We start from the raw sequence: 26,200 nt of genomic DNA on the forward strand, positions 1-26,200 counted from the left end.
ACGAGCAGCATGGAGCCTGACACATGGCTTGAACTCACAAACCATGAGATCATGACCTGAGCTGAAACCAAGAGTTGGATGCTTGACTGAGCCACCCAGGCATCCCTCAAAAAAATTTTAAATTTCTCCTTTAATTTCCTCTGGTGCTTGTTTCTTTCACTGGCATTTTAAGCTGCAGTGGTTGGTGTAGACAGCATTCCAAGGCAAAGTGCTGTCTACAGGTCTATAGTAATTGGGCAAAATGTTTTTAAGTTAAATCTAGAATATGGATGTTGTAATAATAGCAGCTCCTTTCATCGAGAGCCCCGCGTGGCAAGCACACTCCATCCTCCCAGCTTCCCATGGGCATTCCTGTTGGACAGGTAACATTTAAAAGCAACTGCCCATCAGGGACATTAATTTGAGATAAGGCTAATATTTGAACCTACACGTCTGTAGGCTCCAAAACCTGTGCTTCCCTTTAATTGTAAGTAGGAAATCTCAGAGGAGGGACAGATGCCAAATCGTCATAGAGCCCATGCCAAAGATGGGAGTGACAAATAGTGCCCTCACTCTGCAGCAGCTCAGGGCAGAGAGCAGACGAGGAGGGGTTGGGGTCACCCGGCCCACCACAGCCTAGAGACTGACCTTTGTATTCCGGCTTCAAAGCATGCTTACAGATGCATGGTAACAGTAGCCACAGCACAACTCTAAATGCAAATGGCTTTGTAAACAGGTAAGTTATACAGGAGCTCCTGTATACAATTGTCTATAAATATATATACATACATCCTGGTAAGGCATTTTGAAAGTCTGCACTTCAGTCACACTGTGCTGTGTTCAAGTGACTACAGCCGTAGCATTGACACTTCTGATTTTTTAGAAGAGTATGTGAAATAGGGCGAATGAGGTTTGTAAAAGCTACAGTCTGAACAGAAACATGATGTTAAAACAAAGAACTTCGCAAATGCTAAATTTTTACTTTTTGGCTGCTATTTTAAAATGAACATTTAAATTAGAATCCATTCAAAGCAAAACAGCATAATGAGCAATCTAATTATGATGTTCTAAGTAACAGACTCATTATAGACTGTTATGTGCAAGTATCATCATGGAGAGTCAGAAATGCGGTGTTTTATTCCAGGGCTCACTATGAGTGGATATCTGGAAGAGGATACCCTGTGTTTCCAAATGTTCCCTTAAGGGGGCAGGGAGAGGGCAGCCTGAGGAGTGTGATTATCCAGTGCTCTGCTTAGCAGCCAGCAGCTCTACTGTTTCACAAACAAGCTGATGTACAGAATTAAGTTGGTCAAAGGAAGCGGGAGATTGGAGAGGTTTGGGGTCCAAGGCAGGCACGTGCTGGCAGCACTGAAGAACAGCAGATAACTCCCCAGGTCCCCAGGGTGGGACACAAGGAAGTTGAGGCAGAAGGAGACATCATCATGGAGAGGAGGTGTTAGGTTCTGTTCATGTCCTGTGCTAAGTATAGGCCTAGCTGGGAAAACTGTGGGTCCAGAACTGGGTGTTTCTCTCCCCAGCCAGCAGTGCCTGGCTCTTCCAAGGACCCACTTGAATGTGGTGTGACTGTGGCAGAGGCATGAGAACTCCACTCTAGTGCTCTGTGGCCATTGTCATTTCAGCTCCAGCCAGGAGGGACAGCTTCTGTGCTTGCTGGCAGCTTCCAGACCACAGGTGTCTGGATTTTTCTGCCTTAGGGCTTCTTCAGAAGTCTTCAGTTTGTTCTCACCCAGGGCGACTGGCTGGGAAGATAACCCCAAAGGGCAACCCTCAATAGTGGAGAATGGTCCGTCTCCCTACCTCCCCTGCTTCTTGGCACCATCCTGAGCCCCAATTGCCTACAGTGGAAATGAGCATGAACACTTTGTCTCCCTTGTCTCTCATTACCTGCTTCATCCTCTGGGAACAGCTCCCAGACAAGGGTACCCTTCAAGTTACCCTCACGGAGATCCTCAGCTCAGCTTTTGCTTTCAGGGAACCCTACACAGAGACAGCTACCACTTGACTCTTGGTATAGACTCCTTGTGGCAGAGGGAGAGTTGGAGGGAGCTGTTTCTCTGCTGTGACAGGCACACTCCAGGGTTTAGTGAACAGGATCAAGTAGGCATCTCAAGCTCCCAACCCCCTCCTTCCTGTGCAGAAATTTGTCCGTGAGGAAAGTTTATAATCTCTCAATGAAGGAAATTTTAGAGTCCTTTTGCTACATGATCACAGACTGAAAACTTCCAATGCCAAGAACCTAAACCTCTGAGGCATCTGTCCCCTCCTCAGGCACCTGGGCTCCAGTGAAGCAGTTCTCAATGGCTTCTCCCATGATGAGACTTGAGGACAATCCCTGAATGTTTCTCTGAGACCGGGTTTTAAAACATGTGTTTTCTCCCCCCACATAATATGCTTTGTTTTTGAAAGATTACAAGAAAGAAAAATAGGAGACACATGTATATCACTGATTATTTTTAATGATTTTATGCTATGGTTTGACCACAGCACTAAGAACAAGCAGAAAAAGCTGATTTCATAACTAACAGCACTTAGAGCAACATCTTTAAAAGTATTGCAATTACAGACCTTAGGTCTAAGAACTACATCACCATTGCTCAGTTAAAAGAGGCAGATACACAACAGTTGGAAATATTTCTCTGTGTATAACTGGAAATTATTCTGAAAAGTAAGCACAAATAGCTGTTAAACACTTTAATGACTTCTGATTATCAGAGCTCACATGAACTACTGAAAAGTTCATATACAGTTTGTACTTTTTTAGTAGGCTGCTTTATAATAGAAATTAAATGAACTAAATGCTGTGAATAGTGTTGTACACGTTTTAAAATAGCTTTAAACTAGACAAATACAATTAGAAAATGTGATTTTTGAAAGCCATGAAATGAAAAATAGCAATATACTAACAAACACATTAAAATAAACCAGTATCATTAACAGTAAAGTTTAAGCCTCAGTTCTGTAGAAAGGAAGCAATGGTGCGGTAACACACTCTAGTACCTCTGAGTCTAGAACATTCTCTGATGACACTCATGCTCAACAGTTCTCCCAAGAGATGGAACCTGGAAGGGTGGAAGTGTTGCTCCTGACAGCAGTGAGCCTTGTCTCCTGATGCTGAACCAGAAGCACGAGGGGCCCCTGCAGGACACACAAGGGGCGCAGATGGTGGGGGCTGGACAGGACAGAGCACCCACGAGGTTAACTATCTTGTCATGCCCTTTCAGAACAGTGAGAGAAGGGCTGGTCTTTAGTCCTTCAGCATCAAGAGTTGCATTGTAGAGGTGTTTTCAGTTTAAGGATAATCGGTAATAATTTGCTTTCTGGAGGATAAGGGCATGATTCTCTTGTGTTTTCAAAATCAGAACATACACCACAGAGCAAATAAAAAACATGAAATTTATTATGGTGACAGAATAGAGTGGAACTGTGGATCAGATGGGCAAAACTTCACTGACTGCCTTTACGGACAACACCAGAAAGGATGTGCACACCCATGGTTCAGTGGTTTTAGCAAAAATGTGCTAGGCTTTTCTTTTTCTTTCTTTAGTATCAGGATATTTGAAAATAAATGCAGAGGTCCTAACAGAGGCTAACACTGAGCTGGAAGGATAGATGCTGCGTAAGAGGTGTGACAGAACATGCAACTGAAAACATAATCCCTAACCGCTGGCAAAACCTAGTTTGTCAAGATCACCACGAGATGCCAACAGGAATGGATAGAAGATTCTTCACTTGGCTGGCTGATAGCTAATTCTCTGCTAATGATAACCCAAAAGAAAACAAGTTTTTCTAACAGTGGGGTCTTCTAAGTGTTTTTGTTTTTCCTGAGATACTTTTTCCCTACAAACCCATTGGTTCATTGGCTCCATAGCTTCGGTTTGTCAAAGAAAAAGGCACAGAGAGACTAGGGACACAGATGGCCAAGGCCTCTGTACTGAACAAAGTCCTCTTCTGCAGCCTGATTTACTTAACCGGGACATAAGTTTTGCAATTTTAACGACATGTGCACTTTTCTCTGGGGTTTGACATCTTCGTTATTCTACAACATAGTATCTTTTCATAAAACAAGTTGCAAAAATTTTTCTGTTACACTGGTCCAACTGAGCATCACTGAAGAGATTAAAATGAGAAGCATCTAATGGCAACCAAAAAGCTGTAGGATTTTTTTTTTAAGGGTTTTCACAGCAAAGGTGCAACTCTCAATTGCTATACATATGCTGGTCATAAACAGTGGCTTGCTTGTTCAGACTTCTTTCCCTTGTGTTATAATATTGATATTTAATAGGAAAATAAACTACATAGACTTTTATCTGTATGCATCCATTTGCAAATTTCCTTACAAAAGAGGACAAAGCACATAGGCATTCACAAATTCTATGCCATTTCTGTTAAAATCGGTATCTATACATTATATTACAGTATTAACAATTTTTTTGTTCTACCCATTGGGTAGGATATATGCATAATATATTCAAGTTATATACAGCACCTTACAAATAAAAACAGAAGACAGACAACTGAAAAAGCACCATTGTAAGTGAGGCACAACAAAGGTGGGAGCAGAGTGCGGCAGTGGGGGTTCAGTTCCTGGGTCTGCTGATGTCAGCACAAGACCCCGTGGGGGCTTCAAAGCGACTGGCATGCAGAGCTCTTTGGAACACCATGGGCGACATGACATGCGAGTAGTGCGTTGGGACCCCCACCACACTGCACACAGACAAGCACACGCAGAGGAAGGAAAGAGGATGAGAGGAAGGCAGCGCTTTCTTGGCAAGGCATTCGGCTCACACACACCAGCTTCCTGACGCAGCCGGCCTGGGAAGCAGCAGCAGCAACAGCAGCAAACAACTGTCTAACCCTGGCAGTAAATTACAAACTTAAACTATGCAAAAGATGCAGTACTTTGGGTAGTAAACTAACCTCAGCTGAAATCTTGGTTCCTGAAAACTGTAGGCTATGGTGAGGCAGGTATTTCGCACAGTCCGTCACTGACCTCTGGCCAGGCTCTGGCAGCTGGCATCAGGGGAGCAGCAAAGCTGCTGAGACTAACTTTTGTGATCTGGGGTGAAAGCACTTTCTTCATCTGTGACTTGGATGGGCAACTGGTACCTACAGTGTTGCTCACACTAAGGAGGGGACACCCACCAGCCCGTCCCCCAGTCGTGTCATTTTATTTAGGTTCACCAAGGCCAAGGTGATCTGGGTGAATGTCAGCAGAACAAAGCCTGTGTCACGGCCATTCAGCGATGATTGGGGGCGCTGGCAGAGCGAGGAGGTGGGCTTGGGGGGGGGGTTGCCTGGTGCCAAGCATGGGCATATGTCTTGCTTTAGTCACACAGACAAAAATCAAAAAGTTAACAAAAACCAAGTGTCCTTCCCAGTTGTTTTTTTTTTTTTTCCTTTGCACACTGCTGAGCTTTGGGAATCTGAAGAAAAATGAAAGGGATACCAAACGACATGCAGTTAATGTTGCCGCTCTAAGCAGCAAGCCTCAAGCAGGGGCCCCAGCCCAGCAAACACAGCTGGAGCGTGCTGGGGAACAGCCCCAGCCCTGCCTCCAAGCCCCCGACCCCAGGAACCTCCTACAGGCAATCCTCAGAAAAGCAACTGGATGGAAAGTGAGCCTTGTCCAGGGGCAACTCTGCTTCCAAGGGGAAGGCTGCCATTTGACCGGATTGTAGGTCAGAACAGCTCTCTAGCAGCGCATGCATGTGAGCCTGTCCCATTCTTACAAAGTACAGGCAAAGAAGATCAATGAAGATATTCAGAAGCCCAAGACGGACACCGTCATCTGTGTGCCACATTCCTATGTGGGTGCTTCTGAAGGCCTGCCATCTGCCCCTGTGCTCTCCCAAGAGTTTGAGCTACAATCAGTGGATACAAATGTAGTCCTCATGACAAGTCTTCGTAAAGTTTCATTAGCTATGCTCTTCGGCTATCTTGAAATTTCTTGTGGGCTGGGTGTCCATATGCATATATGGTGGTGAAGATCAGAGGGCATGCTTGCCAAGCTCCTTTAACACTAAATTTTCGTCAGGTACACAAAGAATGGAGCAACTTTTACTTAAGTACATAATTTAGCACAATCTCTTGTACTAAGGACTGCTTTGGTGACTCAAGAACAGTAGACTTTCTGCAAAAGCAAATATCCTCCTGAAAACTGTGTTCCTAGAAATGGGATTCAACATGCCTTGGGTTTCATGCTCCTGGAAGTCCCAAGACAATGGATGGGAACGTCACAGCAGGATGCCCGGGAGCACCCCTTCCCACCCACTGCTCCTTTGAACGATACAATTCTTTATTTTTAACACCCTACTGAAATAATAAACCTACCACAGATTGCCTAAATCTGGTTCCCAAGCCAGACCCGTGTGTCCCCCAAGCACGTGATCTTCTTGAACCTAACCCCCGTACAAGCTGCCTCCGCACGGCACCCCTTCACCTGCACAGAGCCAGTGAGGGGCAATGCTGTGCAAACAGGGCGGTCACTTTCCAAGAAGCTATGGATCACCTTCTCCCCGTGGCAAAGGAAATTGACTATTAATTCAATTCACGACCTTGGCTTTTAAATTAATTCATTACAGAGGTCCAGCCTCAAGGACCATTAAGTCATGGTTTGATAGGGCTGTGTCTTTAACTCAAAGGGCAATTCTCCAGGGTGGAAGAATGGGAAGAACCTCTTCTGAAAGATGATTAAAGTTATTTGAATTAAATAATTGCTTCGCCAATACTGTGGACATCTGCAAAACATTCATATACTTGCAAAGTGACTAAGGAATTTACCGGTTTCTGACCATAGTTCATTTCTTGTAGCAGGTAGAACAATAAGGATTGTGAAACCATTTTGAGCTAGAGCTATAGGGGTGGGGGGTTCACCCTTTATCAAAATTGCAGGTGAGGCTTAGAATGGTGACCAACCTCCTCTTGCATCTGACAGGACACCTGATCCATAATTTACCCTGAGCCCCCATAGGTGCTGCCATCCCTCTACAGGGTGAGTCAAGGCTTCATGCCAAGGGGATGCCCAGCTGCCTTAAGTGCAGGCCTGTGACCCAGGCAGTGAGCTGAACTGCGGGAGCACATGCAGCATGGGAGAGGCAGCCTTCAGGTCCAAGTCCGGGCTCCCAGCGATCTGCCCGATCTCAGAATCCCTGCAGCAACGCCCGGCACGCACACTTTCAAATAAGGTCTGATGCCTGAGTTGCAACTGCTGCTCACATTTTCTCTCACTCTCCTTTTAAGAGTTTGACTAGTTCTGTGGATCTTAACTGTGGGAAATGGAGGAATCTAATAGAGATTCCAATCCTGAAAACAAAACAAAAACCAGCCACTTACTGACCAAGAGAAGCAACAGAAAGGAGCAGCTGACAGGACTTTTAGTTCAGAACATTCTCCAGCCCCCAGCCCACAGCACAAAGTCACCTCCCTGAGAAACCACCTTGGAGACACAGACACAAACACACGTGTGCCGACTCAGCATTAAAACTGCAGAGATCAGAGTCACCAAGCCATCATTCCAGTCCATTCATTGTTCTACATGCATAGGCCAAAGGGGCCTGGCCAGCCCAGGGTCAGCAGCGGTGGACAAGCCCTCCTGAGGCATGGCGCGGCCCAACTCTCAGGCTATGGCTGACAGGCCAGATGACAGCTTCCACAGAAGGAAGTTATCCATTCCACATGAGAGCGAATGTTTGTAAATATCAAGGATTTTAAAGCTAAGACTAACAATATTTAAAATTAGCTTTCTAGTTGCATTTTAACTGCATGTTGTGCTTTTTATCCTGTGCTCTTATGGTCATGCCTCCCCCCGACCCCGCCCTGCACTATCTGGTAACTGTCCAGTTCTGGCCACCACCGCCCAGGGAAAGGAAACTCCCCTGGGAGCTGGGGTGGGTCCTGAACACCGCGCTCCTTCGAGAGTGACATGCAACAGCTTGTTATTGTGCTCTGCACCATGGTGTTCTCTCATTCACTCTCCAGGGGCTTCCTGCGCACGGAGAAGCCACTGGTGGCATCCCTGGCACACCGAGGCTGGGCAGGCCACGCGGGGACCACTGCCTCTCGAGCACTGACCAGCTGTCTGGGCTTGAACTGAACTATCTGCTATCTAGAAAAGGAGAGAGACAACGGGAGTACACTGAGAAGTCACGTATTTCGACAGTATTAAGAATAACCACCTTGCACTTTAAACAATTTATTGCATAAAATAATGTATGTGTCTGAGTATATTTCATGCTACAGTGAAAAAAACCCTCTAAATTACTGAAGAAACTGCACTGCTGGAGGACAGGGGCAGCACTGCATGATACTGGGTACATAAATGCAAGTGTCAGGTTCAAATGTAATAAAATATGCAGCCTAAGACTAGCAGAGTAACACAACACGTCAGAAATGCTGGGATTTAGTATTTCCTCTATTCCATCCAAAAGTCTCCAAACGCTTCGGTGACGCACTGCTACATGATGCAGACTCTTGTCACACTGCCTTGGTTTCTGTAAGCTGGCATGTGTTAGGCTACAACCCCAAACATCTTTTCTCACGTGAGTATGGGGAACACTCCAGGTGCTCCTTGGGCCTAATAAGAATCCACAGGCGAGAAGACAACATACAGAACTCCACACAGAACAGTTCCCTCGTATATAAACATTTAGATAGTGCAACTTTCAAAAACACATCATCACAACACAAATTAGCTCCTTGCACTCATCTAACTTCTTCACGTTATACCTTGGCACACAAAACGGGAATTCTGAATCATATTTTTAAAACAAAATAAAAGTTCCACACCTTGGGAGAAAAAGCAAACTGGCCAATACTTCCCCGTAATATATAATAATGCATCCTTCTTTATCAATTGATTATAAACCAGGCCATTCTGGCCTCTTTCTCTGCAAAGTCTCCTTTCATAATTAAATAAATCAAATACCTCTGTGGGTTTTATTTCATGATATCTTCAAAGCATCCCTTTCTCTGTGTTCCCATGCCCGCCCTTTGCCAAAACCAGCCCCCGTCCTGATGCCTGTCCCCAAATAAACACTGTTTGCGGTCAGACCGGATGGAAGTTTGTATTATTTCAGTCTAGTCTGCATGCAATTCCCCTGAAAGGAATCAGAAACAAAGACCACGTTTGCACATTTGGTTTTACTTCGTTGTAGCACGTGAAACAGAACAACACTGTGCCTGGGAGCGGAGGCAATGAGGCCCTCATCCCTCCTTGGCTTCTGCCTCCTCCAGTGCACGTCAGAGGGTCAGACGAGGTTCCCAGGCTTCCTGTCCTTGCCCTGGATGGGCAGCACCGTGCCCCCTGAGCTGTCCTGCTGAAATGGCAGTCTGCTCCCCCTGTGTGCGCTGCTGTGCTGGTGATGGAAGAAAGAGGCGCCAGGGTAGTGGCCCATCACCTCACTGTAGGTCGGGGGCGGCCCCTCCATCCTCCCGTTACTGCTGCAGGTGCTGGCACTTATGCCCGAGTTGCTACTCGGCGGACACGGGCCCCCACTGTACACAGAAATGTCTATCAAATCGCTGTCGAATATGGTTCGGTTGGGCGGGGCCCTCACAGATTCTCGGTTGAGTTCCCTCTGCTGTTCAGGGTCCCTGAGCTGCAGGGCGCAGGGCCCCTGGTAAGGAGGCGGCTCCTCCCCATCGGATAGGGAGATGGTGGGAGGAAGGTCGATCTCGTGCTGCACGTAGGGGTAGGTGGGCTGGAAGCGGCTGAACCGGTCCCTCTGGATGAAGGATGGGGCAGTAAACCTGTCCCTGGACCGCGGGGCATACATGATCTGCAAGGGAAGAGGAAAGGGTTGAAGACATTCGTGACACAATAGTGATCACGAATGGGATGGTATCAAGGAAAGTCATGCTTGATCTTGATGTATGTTCTCAGCAGTTTGAAGACTTTCCAAACAGTCCTCAAAACAGGAAACAACAGGAAAAGACTATTTCAGGAAAAAAAAAAAGTAATTTTCTTATTCCTCGTGACCTACAACATCACCTGGGCAAACTATGGTTTATCTAGCATGGTTTCACTGTGGAGAACTGTGGTTAACTGAGAATTTGGGTTTAATGGGAGTTGCTGTGTATGCTGTGTATACATTTTATGATGGTTCCTTTAGAATATGACAGCAATTTCCAGAGTGCAGTAAACAGTAACAGAGTGGAAAGCGCTGTTGGGGGCGGGAGGGGGGGGAGGCGCTCCAGGACTGCCCACCAGGTGACTGGGTCCAGGCCCTTCCCCTTCACCTGGAGTGAGGGGACTGGGCCGCCCGTGCTCTCACCTGTGGCTCAGAAGAGTGGGGCATAAGTTCAATTGCACACAATGGTACTTGCAGCAGGTATAAGGCATTGGGTCTATGTATGAAATACTATAGAGCATGTTACTCTATCAATTACTTAAGAAAATACAGAACACATGACTTCTTTTTCTTTCTGATTTCTAGGCTTTTCTAGTTGTTTCATTCCGAATAAAAGTTTCCTGATATTTTTAGTAATTGACATGAAAAATATTCTGTACTCCAAAGTAAATATGATTACAGATTTGTTTTCCCAAAATGAAGCCAGGTACTAGACTTCTTTCATAATCCTCACGCTTCTTCCACCATCCAAATTTCTTCTAGAGGAAAGACACAGATATATGTCTCCACTGATTTCTCTCACACCATATTTTTAACTTATAGGCAAAAAAATATGTTATTTTAAAAATCATATTCGGTTTTCTAATGTGTATTTATTTATTTATTTTTTTTGAGAGAGAGAGAGAGAGAGAGAGAGAGAGAGAGAGAGTGTGCAAGCAGGAGAAGGGCAGAGACGGGGAGGACAGAGGATCCAAAGCAGGCTCTGTGCTGACAGTAGCAAGCCCGACCCGGAGCTCAAACTCACAAACCGCGAGATCATGACCTGGGCTGAAGTCGGGACGCTTAACTGACTGAGCCAGCCAGGTACCTCTAAAAGTCGTATTATTAAATTGGGAGATGTATTTATAAACTATACCCACATCTGCCAAGCCTCATAATTAGCAGCTTATGGGATCATGTAAAGATCAGTGATTCTCAACTTGGTTTCTATAAGGAGCAAAGATAATCCCTAGGACATTCTAGGGAAAAACTCCTCCCCACCTTTTTAACCAAGGTTCCAGCATATGCCTTCAGTGAAATGTGTTCTTTCTTAATCTGTGCTGTAATACACTTAGCCCTTCCACCAATTTTGTTACAATGGTTAATTCCTGTCCTCCCCTCCCCTCCCCTCTGCACACACGGGTGCAGCAGCCACCTCCTGTTGCCTGCCCCCAACCCTTCCCCAAATCCTTACCTCTGATGCCCCTGGCCGAGGCCCGGAGCTGTCTGAAGGCCACAGGCGCCCTTCCTGGCAGGGGTGGGGGGGGGGGGTGGGCAAGAAACATCACAAGAAAATCATTAGTTTCATACAACAGCACTCAAAATCAAGGGATCACATTCCTCTTTTGATAGCAGCACACCTGTTTAGAATATGGAATGACCCTTAAAGAACTGGTCCTTTTTCACACCTAACATCTAAAACAGAGAATTGTGACCACAAGGAAAAGTTAGAAGGTTTGGTCTTAGCCACAATAGATTTTAAAACAGATCTGAAGTCAGGGTGCCTGGGTGGCTCAGTTGGTTAAGTGTCCAACTTCGGCCCAAGTCATGATGCCCACAGTTTGTGGGTCTGTGCTGACAGCTCAGAGCCTGGAATCTGCTTGGATTCTGTGTCTCCCTCTCCCTCTGCCACTCCCCTGCTCATGCTCTTTCTCTCTCAAAAATAAATAAACATTAACAAAAAATTCAAATAATAATAATAAAATAGTTCTGAAGTCAAATATGTGCCAAACTATACAGCTGTATTTTTGCAATACATTCAAAATGTCCTCACGGTCACATTCAATCACCACTTGGATCTGTGTAGGGTCTGGGTGAATCTAAGCTCTTATTTGGAGACCAACCCCCCATGCAGATGTGCACTAACTGCTTTGGTCCAAGCACCAGACCATGCCCTTGTGAAACTGCAAGGCATGTGGTTGCAAAACTGCAACTAGCTTTGACCTAAGCAGCAGCAGGGGTAGAAGAAAAGCACTACCCAGCCACACACCGGGTTGGCTTTCACACTGAAAACTGAGTTTCCAAAGCCCAAATGCCCTTCAAGTGTCTTCTGGTGAATTTATTCTGTAGCCCATATGTTCACACAGGCAGATTTAACTTGACATCTAGTTGTTTAGTATCTTTTTCAAAAATGTTTGATCAGACTGACAAGGTGACAAGCAAACAGATATTATTAAGGGTTATTTCTAACACCACAGACTTGTTTAGAAGGCATTTTGATATATTATCCCTTTTGAACCCAAATTGTTGGCTATTAGCAAGTGTCTCCTGGGCTATTTATTAGCTTAAGGCCTATTACTGTAATAAAGAGAATAAGAACACTTGGCTTGCAGTGAGGGTGGAGGAGGGAGATGCCTATACTTCTGGATTCCTAGGAATATGCATTTAAGACCCTATGCCATCACTGAGCCTCCTGAAGTCTTAAAAATGCCCACATGTAGACCTGTGAGGTAAAACATCTCTAAGTCTTCAGATGCAAAGGCCAACCCTCTCTAACTCCCTTTTGTAGGCCTGAATTCTAATTCAAACACTCCCTTCGCAGCTAAATGTGTGTTTGTCCAGTACATACAACCTGTTCCTAAGATACCCGCAGGACATCATGGAATCAGTGGCAAAAATATGATCAGGCCCAGCTGTGTTTAGAGGAAGTTGGGGCTTAGGGTCTGACGATAAAATTATGTAATGGACCATTATGGCTCTGGCATGACGACAGGTGACAACCCCAAGTCGAATCTAATAACGTAGCTGAGCCACACCCAGAGGCGGCCCTGCACCAGGCGCAGGCAGCTTGCACTGCACTTCAGAGCACAGGTTCCTCTGGATCAAAGCAAAACAATCAGTATGGCTTTGGGTGGTTGTGGTCACTCTCATATTGAAACCAGCATAAAAAGTAATCCTTGGAGATAATTTCTACAACTCGTAATTCTGCCCTAGCTCCTCTTCCTGTCCTTTAGATGAGCTCAGTGCCAGTCCTGCTCCTGTGCACTGGTCCCCGCCCCGATCCTGAGAACTGGCACCACGCGACAGCGAAAGCAGCAGATTAGAGCACAGTGCGCAGCATAAGGGCCAGAACCACGGCACCATGTGAAACGGGAGGCACATACATGATCCAGAAGTAGGGGCTTGAACATTTTCTGAAAATGGAAATAACCACCCTCAATGGCTTCATTTGCCTAAAAATGAGCAAAACTGGGAAACTGTCCAGAAGAGACCAAACCTTGTGCACACTCAAACTTCTGTTCACCAAATTCACACCTACCTCCTTGTCATCAATTTGACTTGGCGCTTTGTGGTTTCCTGTCCCCGGGCCTCCTAGCAGCACTGGGGCCTTTCTTGCTAACTTCAGGGACATCCTCCCTTCCTGCGGCACCTGACCTCTATGGCCACACTGCTTGATCCCTGGGGGTGCCTCCAGTTCTGCATTTGGTAAAATGTTGGGAGTTCCTCAGAGCCCCGTCTGGGGCCCCTCTCCTCTAGCAGTCTCTCTGGGCCACTCCCTCCCTCCCCAGCCCCACTGTGGGCGTCTCCTGGATACCCACAGAATGCCAGCACTGATCTGTCTGAAGTGGAGTTCATAAGCTCCTCCCCAAACCTCACATTCCTCTGCTGAGGAGGTTATCAGCACTTACCGTGCCCCTGGCCCCCAGTCCACCCCCCTCGTTGCCATCATTAATATTTTAATAATGACACGACTTTAACTATTCACTAACAATTCCCTGCCCCCACGATTATTCACTTTTACGGGACACATATTTTTCAGGCCTTTGACCCACATGGTATACAGGAGATCACTAAAACTATGAGATCTACAAGATGCTATTATGGTAGAAATGGTTAGGATCAACAGCCCAGAAAGCTGTCATTCCAGTTCTGTGCTGGTACCTGGAGAATCCAGACCCAGAAGATGTCCAGGATTCTAGAAAGACTGGATCCCACTGGATCTCAGCCGACCTGATGGTTAGCAACTTGCCTCACTCGGGCCTCATGCCATAAGTTGCTCTGGCCACTCCCCTCGGGCTGTCTCATGCTGGCCATTGCCAGACTGTCCTCAGTAGCACTAACTCTCACACTGTTGGCCTTGCTGATTCTTGCCCCGAGGGTGAGGTGAAGTTCTTGGACTATGATCTGATCCCAGACCAGTGTCTTCCAAGGGCCCTGTACTATCTTTTCAGATAGCTATGGCCAATTGAACTCAAAGATGTGGGCCCTCTTGCCTAGACTGCTCTGTTTCTTCATCTCCAAAACACTAGTGGTGACATTTTCAGGGAGAAGGGGCTCATCATACAGTTGGCATCTCCTCAAATGGCAGTATTTCTGGATCTTCATTATGGAACCAATGTTTATCTCAACAATGAAGGCTCTAATGTTCTTGGCCAATGCTTGTATCTTTACATGGTGCTATACTTGGAATAAGCTGTCAAATAAGATAATTCTTAAAATAGTTCATAGAAATTTGAGCAATAGGAATAAAATTTTGCTAATATTTTTATACAGGCTTAAACACATTCCTTCCATTACAGCTGTTTCCTTGTTAGAATACCCACCAAAAGGAAGGGAAGTATTTATTCATTACTTCATCATACATTTACCAAATACTTCCTGACAAGGGGTCTTGTTCCCAACACATGAGATGATGTGCATAACTCAACAGGCACTATGCCACACTTCCCCATGGTATGGAGGTTGGGGATTGTTTCCCCAACCTGTTTTGTCTGTACAATACCCGAGGTTAAGCTGTCACTCTCACCCCTTTGTTCCACTCAAGAAAGCATTCTGGAATGTGACCTAATGTGATATTCAAGGATCACTTTGAATCAATTCTAGTTAATTTTTTTTAAGGTATATTACCCTCAAATCACTCATGTTGCATCTATTATCAGTACCAGTTGTAACACACATTAAAACTGAGCAGGACAACACATGGGAGACTGTCACACTTGCTCCAGGAAGCTTACAAGAAGGGCATCCAGTCTTGGGGGTGAAGGAAGTGAGCCTTGGGTCCCTCTGTGTGTGTGTGTGTGTGTGTGGTGTGTTGCATGTATGTTACATCTAGTTATCTTCCTAGAACAAAGGCACTGTAACAAGAAAGGTAATGACCGATCATCTGATGACAACTTAATATTACCCAGATGGATGACATAGCTATCAACAGAGATGTGGACCTGTAAGGGCAAGTGAACTCTGAGCTGGGAAAGCCCTAGGCCAGAATCCTGGCCCTGCCCCTCTTCAATATGTGACTTCAGGTAAGCTTATTTAGTGTCTCCAATTTGTAAAAGGAGGTTGTTGTGAGGCTCAAATATAACAATATATGTAAATTCTTTAGTTCTATGCCTTGCATGTAAGTTTTCAGTAAATGGTAGCTCTTAACATCACAGGTATTGGCTACTTGCTGTTATATACAACTGAAGTGAGGATAATTTTCAGTTATCTCTTTTAAAATAATGAGTTCATTGAAATTTCCATATTTGTTTATTAACAAGACTATTCCAAAGGTGGCATTTTGTATTTTTCAAAAATAATTTTTTGAGCATAGCTGTCACACAATGTCACATTAGTTTCAGGTATACAGCATAGGGGTATGTACATCTCGTGTACATCAACATCTCTGTACATTAGGCTCTGCTCACCACAGGCGTAGCTACCCTCTGTCACCAAAGGTGGCATTTGGAATGGAAAGGCTGGACACATGAGACAGGCTTAGGCAAAATTGCATTTATCTCACATTTCTTCAGAACATTTCTCATAAGGTCAGAAGCTGATTCCTAAAAGCAGCATCACCCATGAGACCCCTCACAGAAGGTTCTTCCTCACAACTTCCCACCACTGGGTTTCAGCAAAACCCCAGGCGCTGCACAGAACAAAGGCCCACAGCTGCACGATGACTCTCTGTGCTCTTCAATCGTTAGGTCAGCTGGCATCTGCTGCCCTCTGAGGGAACCACCATGAGTACAGCCGTCAGCAGAGGCTGCCTCTGCTGCACACTGCTCCTTCTGGTGTCATGAGGTGAAGGCAGGGAGGCAGTACACATAAAGAATGAGAGCTGGTCATAAGCTCTTATTCTCTCTTGGATCTTCTTTTATTTGCTATAATGAATCTTTACTGTGAATGAGTACATTGCTCTTTGTTGCACTCACTCATGTTTGATCATCTTTGAGTAGGGTGACATTTTTGTTCTGCATCTGCAAGGCTGTGGGCAGAGCTTGGATGGCAGAAACATGCCAAGGGAGAGGCTTCCACTCATGACAGTGCCCCTCAGCCTAGATCCACAAAAAGTAACCTGAACCCCCTGGACCACCCTGGGTGACTAGCTGGTCATTAGTGGGGGGGCTTCTGAATATACACTGTATGGAAAAGGGACATAGGACAGCCCTAAATCTTGCAGGCTTGAAGACATGTATTTTCAGACCCTTTTATTTTATTATTATTTTCTGTAAGTAGGTTCCATGCTCAGTATGGAGCTCAATGCAGGGCTTGAACTCATGACACTGAGATCAAGACCTGAGCTGAGATCAAGAGGCAGACTCTCAACCAACTGAGTCACCCAGGCACCCCTTAGACTCCTTTATACTTGAGAAGTTTGCTTTGTGTTTTCCTCCTTCCCACTGGTGAATGAATAGCCATACTGACAGAAAAATTTCCTGTTAAGTTGAATCTGCTTGACACTAAAACATCTGCGTTAAAGATAAAAAATAATCACCTATCTTCCAAAGATTGTCTTTATGATGCAAAAGATCAAGATGTGTTATTTGCAGATCTGGAACACAACGACTGTATTTTTTCCCTTTAAATCTGACCATTTGATATATTTTAGGGGATGGGTGGTGAGTCAGAAATCAAGACCAACTTGTCTTCTTTTATATATAACATAAAATTTACTTCCTTCATAATTTAAAAGTGTGCAGTTCTATGGCATGAAGTACATTCTCATTGTTGTGCAACTATCACAACCATCCAGCTCCAGAAATTATTCATCTTCTCAAACTGAAATGCTGTCCTCATTAAACACCAGCTTCCCATTCCTTTCTCCCTGACCCCCTGGCAACCACCATTCTACTCTCTGTCTCTATGAAGTTGACTATTCTCAGTACCTCACATAACTGGAATCCTGCTTTTGTTCTTTTGTGGACAGATACAATATTTTCACTTAGCATAATATCTTTAAGGTTCATCTATGTAGTAGCATGTGTCCACATTTCATTCCTTTTTAAACCTAACTAATTTCCATTGTTGATATGTGTCATATTTTGTTTCTCCATTCATCCACTGATGGATATTTTGGCTGTTTCTACCTTTTGACTATTGTCAATAATGCTGCTATAAACAGGGGTGTACAAATATCTCTTTGAATCTTTGCTTTTAATTATTTTGGGTATTTAACCACAAGTGGAATTGCTGGATCACATGGTAATTCTAAGGTTAATTTTTTGAAGAACCACCATACTGTTTTACTAGCAGCAGTACCATTTTACTTTCTCAGCAGCAATGTACAGCATTCCGATTTCTTCACATCTTCACCAACACTTGTTATTTTCTGGGTTGTTTTTGATAACAGCCTTCCCAATGGGTGTGATGTAGTGCCTTCTTTTGGTTTTGATTTGTGTATAATTATTGTATTAACTTGAGGCTTTCCAGAGAAACAAAACCAGTAGGAAACATCATTATAAATATATGCACATAAAGGAGGATATTTATTATAGGAATTGGTTTATGTGGTTTTAGAGACAGAGAAGCCCCACAATCTTCCATGTGCAAGATGGAGAACAAGGAAAGCTGGTAGTATAGTTTGGTCTGAGTCTGGTGCTCTGAGAAGCCAGGGGGCCACAAGTGTTAAGTTTTAGAGTCCAAAGGCCCAAGAACCAGGAGCTTTGATGTCTAAGGGCAGAAGATGTAACCCCCAGCTCAATAAGAGAGAAAAATTACCCTTCCTCCACCTTTTTGTTCTATTCGAGCCCACCAGGCATTGGATGATGCCTGCTCACACTGGGGAGGACAGATTTTCTTTTCTCAGTCAACTGAGTCAAATGTTCATCTCTTCCAGAATTACTCTCACAGACACATCCAAACGTAATGTTCTATTAGTTATTTTGGCATTGCTTAGCCCAGTCAAGTCGACACATAAAATTATCATCACAATTAGTGATATTGAGCTCTTCTCAGTGTGCTTGTTGGATATCTTCGCTGAAGAAATGTCTATTCAAGTCCTTTGCCTATTTTTAAATTGGGTTGTCTATTATTTTGTTGTTGAATTGTAGGAGTTCTTTATATATTCTTTTTTTTAAAATTTTTTTAATGTTTATTTATTTTTCAGAGCATGAGCAGAGGAGGGGCAGACACAGAATTGGAAGCAGGCTCCAGGCTTTGAGCTGTCAGCACAGGGCCTGATCCGGGGCTTGAACTCACAAACTGTGAGGTCATGACCTGAGCCGAAGTCAGACACTCAACTGACTGAGCCACCCAGGTGCCCCTATATATTCTTGATACTATATGATTTGCAAATATTTTTTCTCATTCTGTGACTTGCCTTTCCCTCTCTGGGCAGTGAACAACTTCCTTTGATGAACAACTTCTGAATTTTTGAATTCTAATTTATCTATTTTTTTTGTTGTTGCCTGTGTTTTTGGTGTCATATCCAAGAAATCATTGCCAAGCCCAGTTTTATGAAAATTTTCCCTTGTTTTCTTTTTTTTAAACTTTTTTTAAATGTTTATTTGTTATTTTTTTTTTAATTTTTTTTAACGTTTATTTATTTTTGAGACAGAGAGAGACAGAGCATGAACGGGGGAAGGGCAGAGAGAGAGGGAGACACAGAATCCGAAACAGGCTCCAGGCTCTGAGCCATCAGCCCAGAGCCTGACGCGGGGCTCGAACTCACGGACCGTGAGATCGTGACCTGAGCTGAAGTCGGACGCTTAACCGACTGAGCCACCCGGGCGCCCCAGTTTATTTGTTATTTTTGAGAGAGAGAGAGAGAGAGAGAGAGAGCAAGTGAACAGGGGAGGGGCAGAGAGAGAAAGGGAGACACAATCCAAAGCAGGCTCCAGGCTCTGAGCTGTCAGCATAAAGCCCAACGCAGTGCTCAAACCCACAAGCTGTGAGATCATGACCTGAGCTGAAGTCGGATGCTTAACCGACTGAGCCACCCAGGAACCCCTTCTCTTGTTTTCTTTAAGAGTTTCATGGCTTTAGCTCTTACATTTAGGTTTTTGGAACATTCTGAGATGATTTTTTGTATATGGTATAAGATGGTAAGTATTCAATGTCATTATTTTGAATGTGGACACCCAGTTTTTCCAGCACCATTAAAAAAAATTTTTTTTTACAATTATTTATTTTTGAGAGACAGAGAGAGACAGAGCACAAATGGGGGAGGGGCAGAGAGAGAGGGAGACACAGAATTCAAAGCAGGCTCCAGGCTCTGAGCTGTCAGCACAGAGCCCGATGTGGGGCTCAAACTCACTGACTGCAAGATCACCTGAGCCGAAGTCAGACGCTCAACCAACTGAGCCACTCAGGTGCCCATTCCAACACCATTTTTTAAAAGACTGTCCTTTTTCCTTGAATATGGTCTTGGCACCCTTGTCAAAAATCATTTGACCATATATGGGAGAGTTTATTTCTGGGCTCCCTATTCTATTCCATTGGTCTATAAATCTGTCTTTATGCCAGTACCACATTGTTTTTTTTTTGTTTGTTTTTGTTTTTGTTTTTTTACTCTAGCTGTGTAATAAGTTTTGAAACCAAGAAGTGTGAGACTTCCAACTTTGTTATTCTTTCTCAATATCATTTTGGCTATGGTTGGGGGGGTGGTGTAGCTACCTCCCCTGAGATAGAATATGAATTTTAGGATGGACTTTTTTTTTCTGCAAAAAAACATTATTGATAGGAACTGCACTGAATCTGTAGATTGCTTTGGGTAGTACTGACATTTAAAAAATATCAAGTCTTCCAATCCATGAACACAAGATGTCTTCCATTTGTGTCTAAATTCTTTCAGCAACGTTGTATAGTTTTCAGTGTACAAATCTTTCACCTCCTACTTAGTTAGGTTTATTCCTAAGTATGTTATTCTTTTTGATGCTACTTTTAATGGAATTGATTTCTTAATTTCCTTTCCAGATTGTTCATTGTTAGTGTCAAGTAGCAACTGATTTTCCCATATTGATTTTTGTATCCTGCAACTTTGCTCAATTTGTTTATTAGTTCTAGCAGGTTTTTGTTTGTTGGAATCTTTATGTTTTTCTATATATAAAATCATGATATCTCTGAACAGAGACAATTTTAATTTTTCCTTTCTAACTGGAGTGTCTTTTATCTCTTCTTCTGTTGAGTTTCTCTGGCTAAAACTTCCAATAAATACAATATTGAAATAGAAACGGTGAGAGCATGCATTTTGTCTTGTTACTGATCTTAGAGGAAAAGTTTTTGTTCCTTTACCATTAAGTATGTTAGCTGTGGGCTTTTCAAAAAAATGGCATTTATTATGTTGAAATAGTTTCCTTGTGTTCTAGTTTGTTGAGTGTTTGTAATCATGAAAAAGTGTTGAATACTTTTAAAGACTTTCTCTGCATCAATGGGATGATCATGTAGTTTTTCCCCTTCATTCTATTAATGAACAGTAGATTGATTGATTTTCATATGTGGAACCATCCTCGCATTAGAGAAATAAACCCCATTTGGTCATAGTGTATAATCCTTTTAGTATTCTACCGAATTCAGTTTGTTAGTATTTTGTTGAAGATTTTTGTATCAATATTCATAAAGGATATAGGTTTATGGTTTTCTCTTACTGTTGGGTCTTTGGCTTGAGGGAAATGCTGGCTTCACAGAGTCAGTGAGAAAGCGTTCTCTCCTATTCAAATTTTTTGGAAGAGTTTGAGAAAGATTGGATTAATTCTTCTTTAAATGTGTGGTAGAATTAACAATGAAGGCATCTGTTCCAGGTTATTTTCTTTGTTGTGAGGTTTTGAATATTGATTCAACCTCCTTACTAGTTACAGATCTATTCAGATTTTCTATTTCTTCATGAGTCAATCTTAGTAGGGTATGTTTCTAGGAATCTGTCCATTTCAACTTATTCATAGTACTCTTTTATAATCTTTTTCATTTCTTTATCTTTTGGATCTTTTTCCATCCAAAAGATACAACATTTATAGCATTAAAAGAGACAGATGTGACCATGACTTACTGGGGCTTCTGCTGTGAGCTGCAGCTAAAGCCTGCTGCCTTGCATCCATGTGTAAGGCCACTCCTATGACCTTATGAACCTTCTTAGTTTTATGCTTTCAGCTAAACTTTCCTTACCACATACAGAGGACAACAGGAATCAGATTTAGGGACTGGAAACAATAAGCTCTCTGTGAAACTGGAAATACCTTTTAAAAAGTGTTTTTCAAACCGTGAGTTGCAGCCTCTTAGAGAACTGGAAAATCAATTTAAGTGGGTCACAACCAGTATTCCAAAAAACTGAAACAGAATAGATAATGCCTGAGTACATTGTAAGTATTGTTTTGCAAAATTTCTGCCTTAGTTGTGTATCGTGGATTATGATATAAAATGTGTTTCTTATTGTTCTTCAGGGTTACAAACCATCTGAAGGCCTCTGATCTAAGCCAGTCATCCCTCATTTTAGATATGATTTAGATTTATACTGTTCACTGGAGGTGACAGCCAGTTTGTGGTAAAGCAAGGCCATTGCTGGATATTGTCTTGTACCAAAGGGCTCAGTGAATGAAAAGTATTGTATGCCCTCAAATATTTGGAAATATATTTTCTCCTTGTCCCAGGGTGAGAACTTCAAAGCATAGGTAAAACTCATCTTTGGATATTCAGCAACACCTTTACCATCTGGAAAAATACATTTTCTCTCATTTCTTCCTTTTCCTCACACAGCCTCTCCACCATCCAAATACTTTAGTATTACTGTCTTTCCACTCTAGATGGCAGTAACAACTTAGATGCAAAGGTGATACCTCTGGGTATCAATAACTATTTTCCCCAGGACTTCCCCCACTATTCCTCCTTGGGAATCCACCATCAGACTTATTTTCAAGACTTAAAATGTCCTTCCCAACTGCTCAATCTAGGGCACATCCCTTAAGAGAAACACAATTCATCCAGGAAGATCTGTTGGGAAGAAAAGGGAATCCTTTATATTTCCAGAACAATACAATGGATCAGGGAGATCTATAGTCCTGAGCAAGCAGAAAAGGAGCCACACAGGTCCCTGTCCTGGGCTTGGTGCTGGGGGAGAATGAGCAATTAGACCTGGAGAGAAACCAGCCTGGGAATTAGAAAACTCAGGGCAACAGAGAAATGTGGAACTACATGCTATTCAGCATCGGCTGAATCACCTCCTCTTTTGTGAGAGTAAGACTAGAAACAGGGCAAATGCTTTTCCCAAGGTCATAGAGCTGGTAGGGGATTGATACAGAGCCAGAACCCAGCTACTTCCCTTGGTGTCTTTTGACAGCTCCGGGGAGCATCCTCAACAAAGGCCACAGAATTAGAATGATTTAGAGAACTCTTCTTTCCCCAGAACAATTTGCACCAATTTCTAAGGACTAAGTATAAACAAATAACCTTTATCATTAGATTATTAAGCTATATTGTCTATCTAAAACATGACTAAAATTTGTCTCTTAAAATTTTCATCAATTTTACTTAAAAATCTGATTTTAGCATGCTTTTTGTCACAGCACAAACCAGCTCAAATCAGTTACCTTAATAGTCTATAGATGCTCAGAACATTATTGCAGTTGTCTTCAGCATCAGTTTATGTGAGCAGAGAATGTTTTTTTAATTCCAAATGTAATACACAAATACATCCTTACCATAAAAGTTTTTATTTTATTTTATTTTTTTTAAAGAGAGAGACAGAACATGAACGGGGGAGGGGCATAGACAGAGGGAGACACAGAAGCAGGCTCCCAGCTATCAGCACAGAGCCCGAAGCAGGGCTCGAACTGACAAATTACGAAATCATGACCTGAGCCAAAGTCAGAAGCTTAACCAACTGAGCCACCCAGGAGCCCCTAACCACAAAACTTTTAACACACAAACCAGGCTCTCTTTGCCCACCTCCTGCAATCCCAGATCCTCTCCAGAGGAAGCCATTCGTTTTCTGTGGGTCCTTCCTGACCTTTCTCTACAGCATCAGTTTGTAGCTCAGAAAACATCAGTCTTACTAATTGAGCCACACTTGGTTTTGCACCAAAATTGTATCAGTTAGTCTGATCAGTCTCATCATTTGTAAGACTTAACTCCAAATGGAGTTTGGCTGATACCAAAAATCAAATCCATCCTCAGTGAACAAATAAGAAAAAGGAAGATTTGCCATCAAGACACTAAAAAATATTTTTCCTTTGAAAAATTTCCAAAAATGACCTGCAAGCTCTGAGGGTAATTCCAAAACTGTTCCGAGCACTGGCAACAACAGTGGAGGGACAATCTGTGCTACTCGCATTGCTGCAAAGACAAATCTTGGCCACTGAAAAGGTCTTTCTACTTTTGTTCAGATGAGAATCTGCTATATTAACAGCTGTGGCCCAGCAACCTGATCCAATTTTTGCTAGCAACTTGGCCTCCTGTTTCTCTTACTTGAAGGGAGACATTCTCACTCTGAAGCTGTTAAAATTATCTATCTTCCAATGCTTCAATCAGATACACCAAAGGGTAAAGCGTTTTAAATGGCCAGTCTGGTGGCTTGACTGCATCCTCACTTATTCAGGGAGAAAACGGCTTGACTGCCAAGAGGAAATCTGTGCTTGGAGTTTACAGTAGGTGCTCACCTACCTCTTGCAGTCCCTGTGACATCAGGAAATGTAGTTTCAGTGGCTCATGAAATAATGGAGAATTGTTATGGGACAAAGTTGACAACAAATACCCCCGGTCTCACAGTGCAGCAAGAATCTCCCTCACCCACAGAGAAACTATCCCCTGCCATCTTTCATCTCAATCTGATGCTAAATAAAGCCAGAGGGGCTCTCTTTTCTGTAGTCTGGAGTGTCAGAGACATGTCTATTATAACTGCCTCATCAAGCCCTTTAGTTCTTTTTTTTTTCGCACCTTACTGAAAATAGTTCATTTCTATCATTTTAGAAATGTTTTTCTAAATGCTTTTCTAAACCTAAGTAGAAATGAGAAAAGGCAGGTACACAGCAGTCTAGCTCTTTAGTCACTGTGGGAATGAACTGTGTGTGTGGTGACTCCCCTGACTCCCTGCACCCTTCATTGGGCCCAGGACACAGCCTGTGGGCTTTTCAAGCATGGTGACTTCTGAGCCACTGCAGTGGATTCCTGAGCTGCTTCTAGGGGTGTCCAGAACTGCCCATTCTCAAGCCACCCCTGCTCCCAAGGCCAACAAGAGGAGCCCACAGTCACCTCTACTCTCTTGGCCACAGACACCAGCCACAGAGAAGACTGCCTTGCTCTGGGGCCTGGACTGAACTGCAGGGTCCAGAACAAACACATCCATCTGGCAAAGGAGACACTGGACTCTGCTGGCCCAGACATACTTGGTTGAATGTCTAATCTTTCAGGAATGATCTTTACTTCCACAAAGAAGTTCCCTCCCATTTCTCTGGAAACCAGTGGGCCTCTTAGTCTATCTTTGTTTTCACCCTTTGATAAAGACATAAGTGCAGGATATATTTTCTCTAAAAAACAACCACCACTGTGCAAAGCAATAGGTAGCAATGGCACCGCACCCACAACTGGGGGTTCCCCCAAGAGAGATGGAACCGTAGTCAAAAGGTGAGCACCAACCCGTTCAGCCTGGCAACTGCTTCGTGGTCCCATCTTAGAGAGTGCCAAAGGCAGGAATAGAGGCCTGATATGCAGACTTTTCAAGAGAAAATGTAAACTCCAGTTTTTATGTGAAATCTCCCAATAGTTACTGTCAATCAAGTTTTGTCAAAACACCCTGTGGGGCAAACCATACACACTGGCCACATCTTAAGCCGAGTCTGCAACAGCTGTAAGGAGAGTCTCTGGGTGTGGACTTCCCCTATACTGGGACACTTCGGATCAGAAGAACTCCAGCTTCTGTACTGGTCACTGCAGTCATGTCCTCCTTCCAAACACCAGGGGACAAAACAAGCGGCCTCCTTCCCAGCATCCCACCTGCATCTCCCCCTGGAGCTGGTGCAGCACAGACTGTGCTGAGCGCTGGCTTGGCGCTGCTCTGTCTCCACAGGGAGGCTGAGGCACCTGTATTTTCCTGATTTAATCCCTGCAGCGGTTCCTAAGGAAGAAATGCTTGACATGACTCCTTCCATGAATTTTTTAATTGAAATTGCTGCTTTTATAGGTCCAATGGCTGAAGCGCTACAATTTCATACAGTTCATACAGGTAAGTAAAAAGGTTCTGTCCCTCTGCTGCTCCTCAGTAAGTGGCTGGCCACTCTGACCTCGCCCACTTCCCACTGCACCCTGGGCTGTCCAGGTGGGTTCAGGTGGCCCTGCTGGGTGGGGCTACAGGCTGTCAGAAAAGGCTGCTCATGCCCCCACGCCCACCCAGCTCTGGTAAGAGAGGCTCCAGTGATGTAAGCAAATACCTTTCAGGGCTGTGTCTGGAATATTTATGCCCCCTTATTGTCTTCCTATTACTTGGCAGTCTAAAGTAATGAAAAGAGATCTAGACAGTATCAAAGCTCTGAAATCACATAAACCCAGGCTCTAAAAAATAAGCTGAGGCTACCTCAGAAAGAATACATAGAGATTTATGTCACAAAGCCATTCACTGCTCTTTGCCATTAGATAAACATTTACTTTTCTTGATTTAAGCCTAGGTTGCTATTTTTCAATTTTATCCAGAAATGACTGTTACCAACAAATTCATGGCCAGTATTGTCCTGTCCCTGGGCTCCCCTGGCACGGTGTGTCAGAGACACCATGGTGATGAAGGCTGATTGGCCTGGGCCAATACAGATTCCCATCCATTCCTTCCTTGGCCAGAGGGACCTGGTACAGAAAGTGTGTGCTTCCAAAAGACACTTGGAACTGGCAGGGGAGACCCTGAGAGGGGGTGTCGCATGAGGAAGAAGGTGTGTGTGGTGGAGTCAGGGATGAAAGTGTCTTTGACTTTACAAAGCAAA

The 26,200-nt window shown here is 43.7% G+C and overlaps 1 protein-coding gene across 16 annotated transcripts in view; it reads right to left on the minus strand.

Moving 5' to 3' along the window:
* Positions 1–2,436: 2,436 nt before the first annotated feature.
* The window catches only part of LDLRAD4 (low density lipoprotein receptor class A domain containing 4), a 447,577-nt gene continuing 423,813 nt past the window's right edge, over positions 2,437–26,200 (minus strand). For 15 of the 16 annotated variants that reach the window (XM_053902349.1, XM_053902347.1, XM_053902355.1 and 12 more), the window contains 2 exons: positions 11,302–11,355; positions 2,437–9,776 (listed from right to left, as the gene is read on the minus strand). In XM_053902349.1, coding sequence (XP_053758324.1) covers positions 9,246–9,776; positions 11,302–11,355 — 585 coding nt within the window. In that variant the 3' untranslated portion in view covers positions 2,437–9,245. The remainder of the gene's footprint in view (positions 9,777–11,301; positions 11,356–26,200) is intronic. The other variant, XM_053902353.1, reaches the window with a different exon arrangement.

The sequence above is a fragment of the Panthera pardus genome, unplaced genomic scaffold (genome assembly GCF_024362965.1).
Source record: "Panthera pardus isolate Hobbes unplaced genomic scaffold, ASM2436296v1 HiC_scaffold_15, whole genome shotgun sequence".
Lineage (NCBI taxonomy): Eukaryota > Metazoa > Chordata > Mammalia > Carnivora > Felidae > Panthera > Panthera pardus.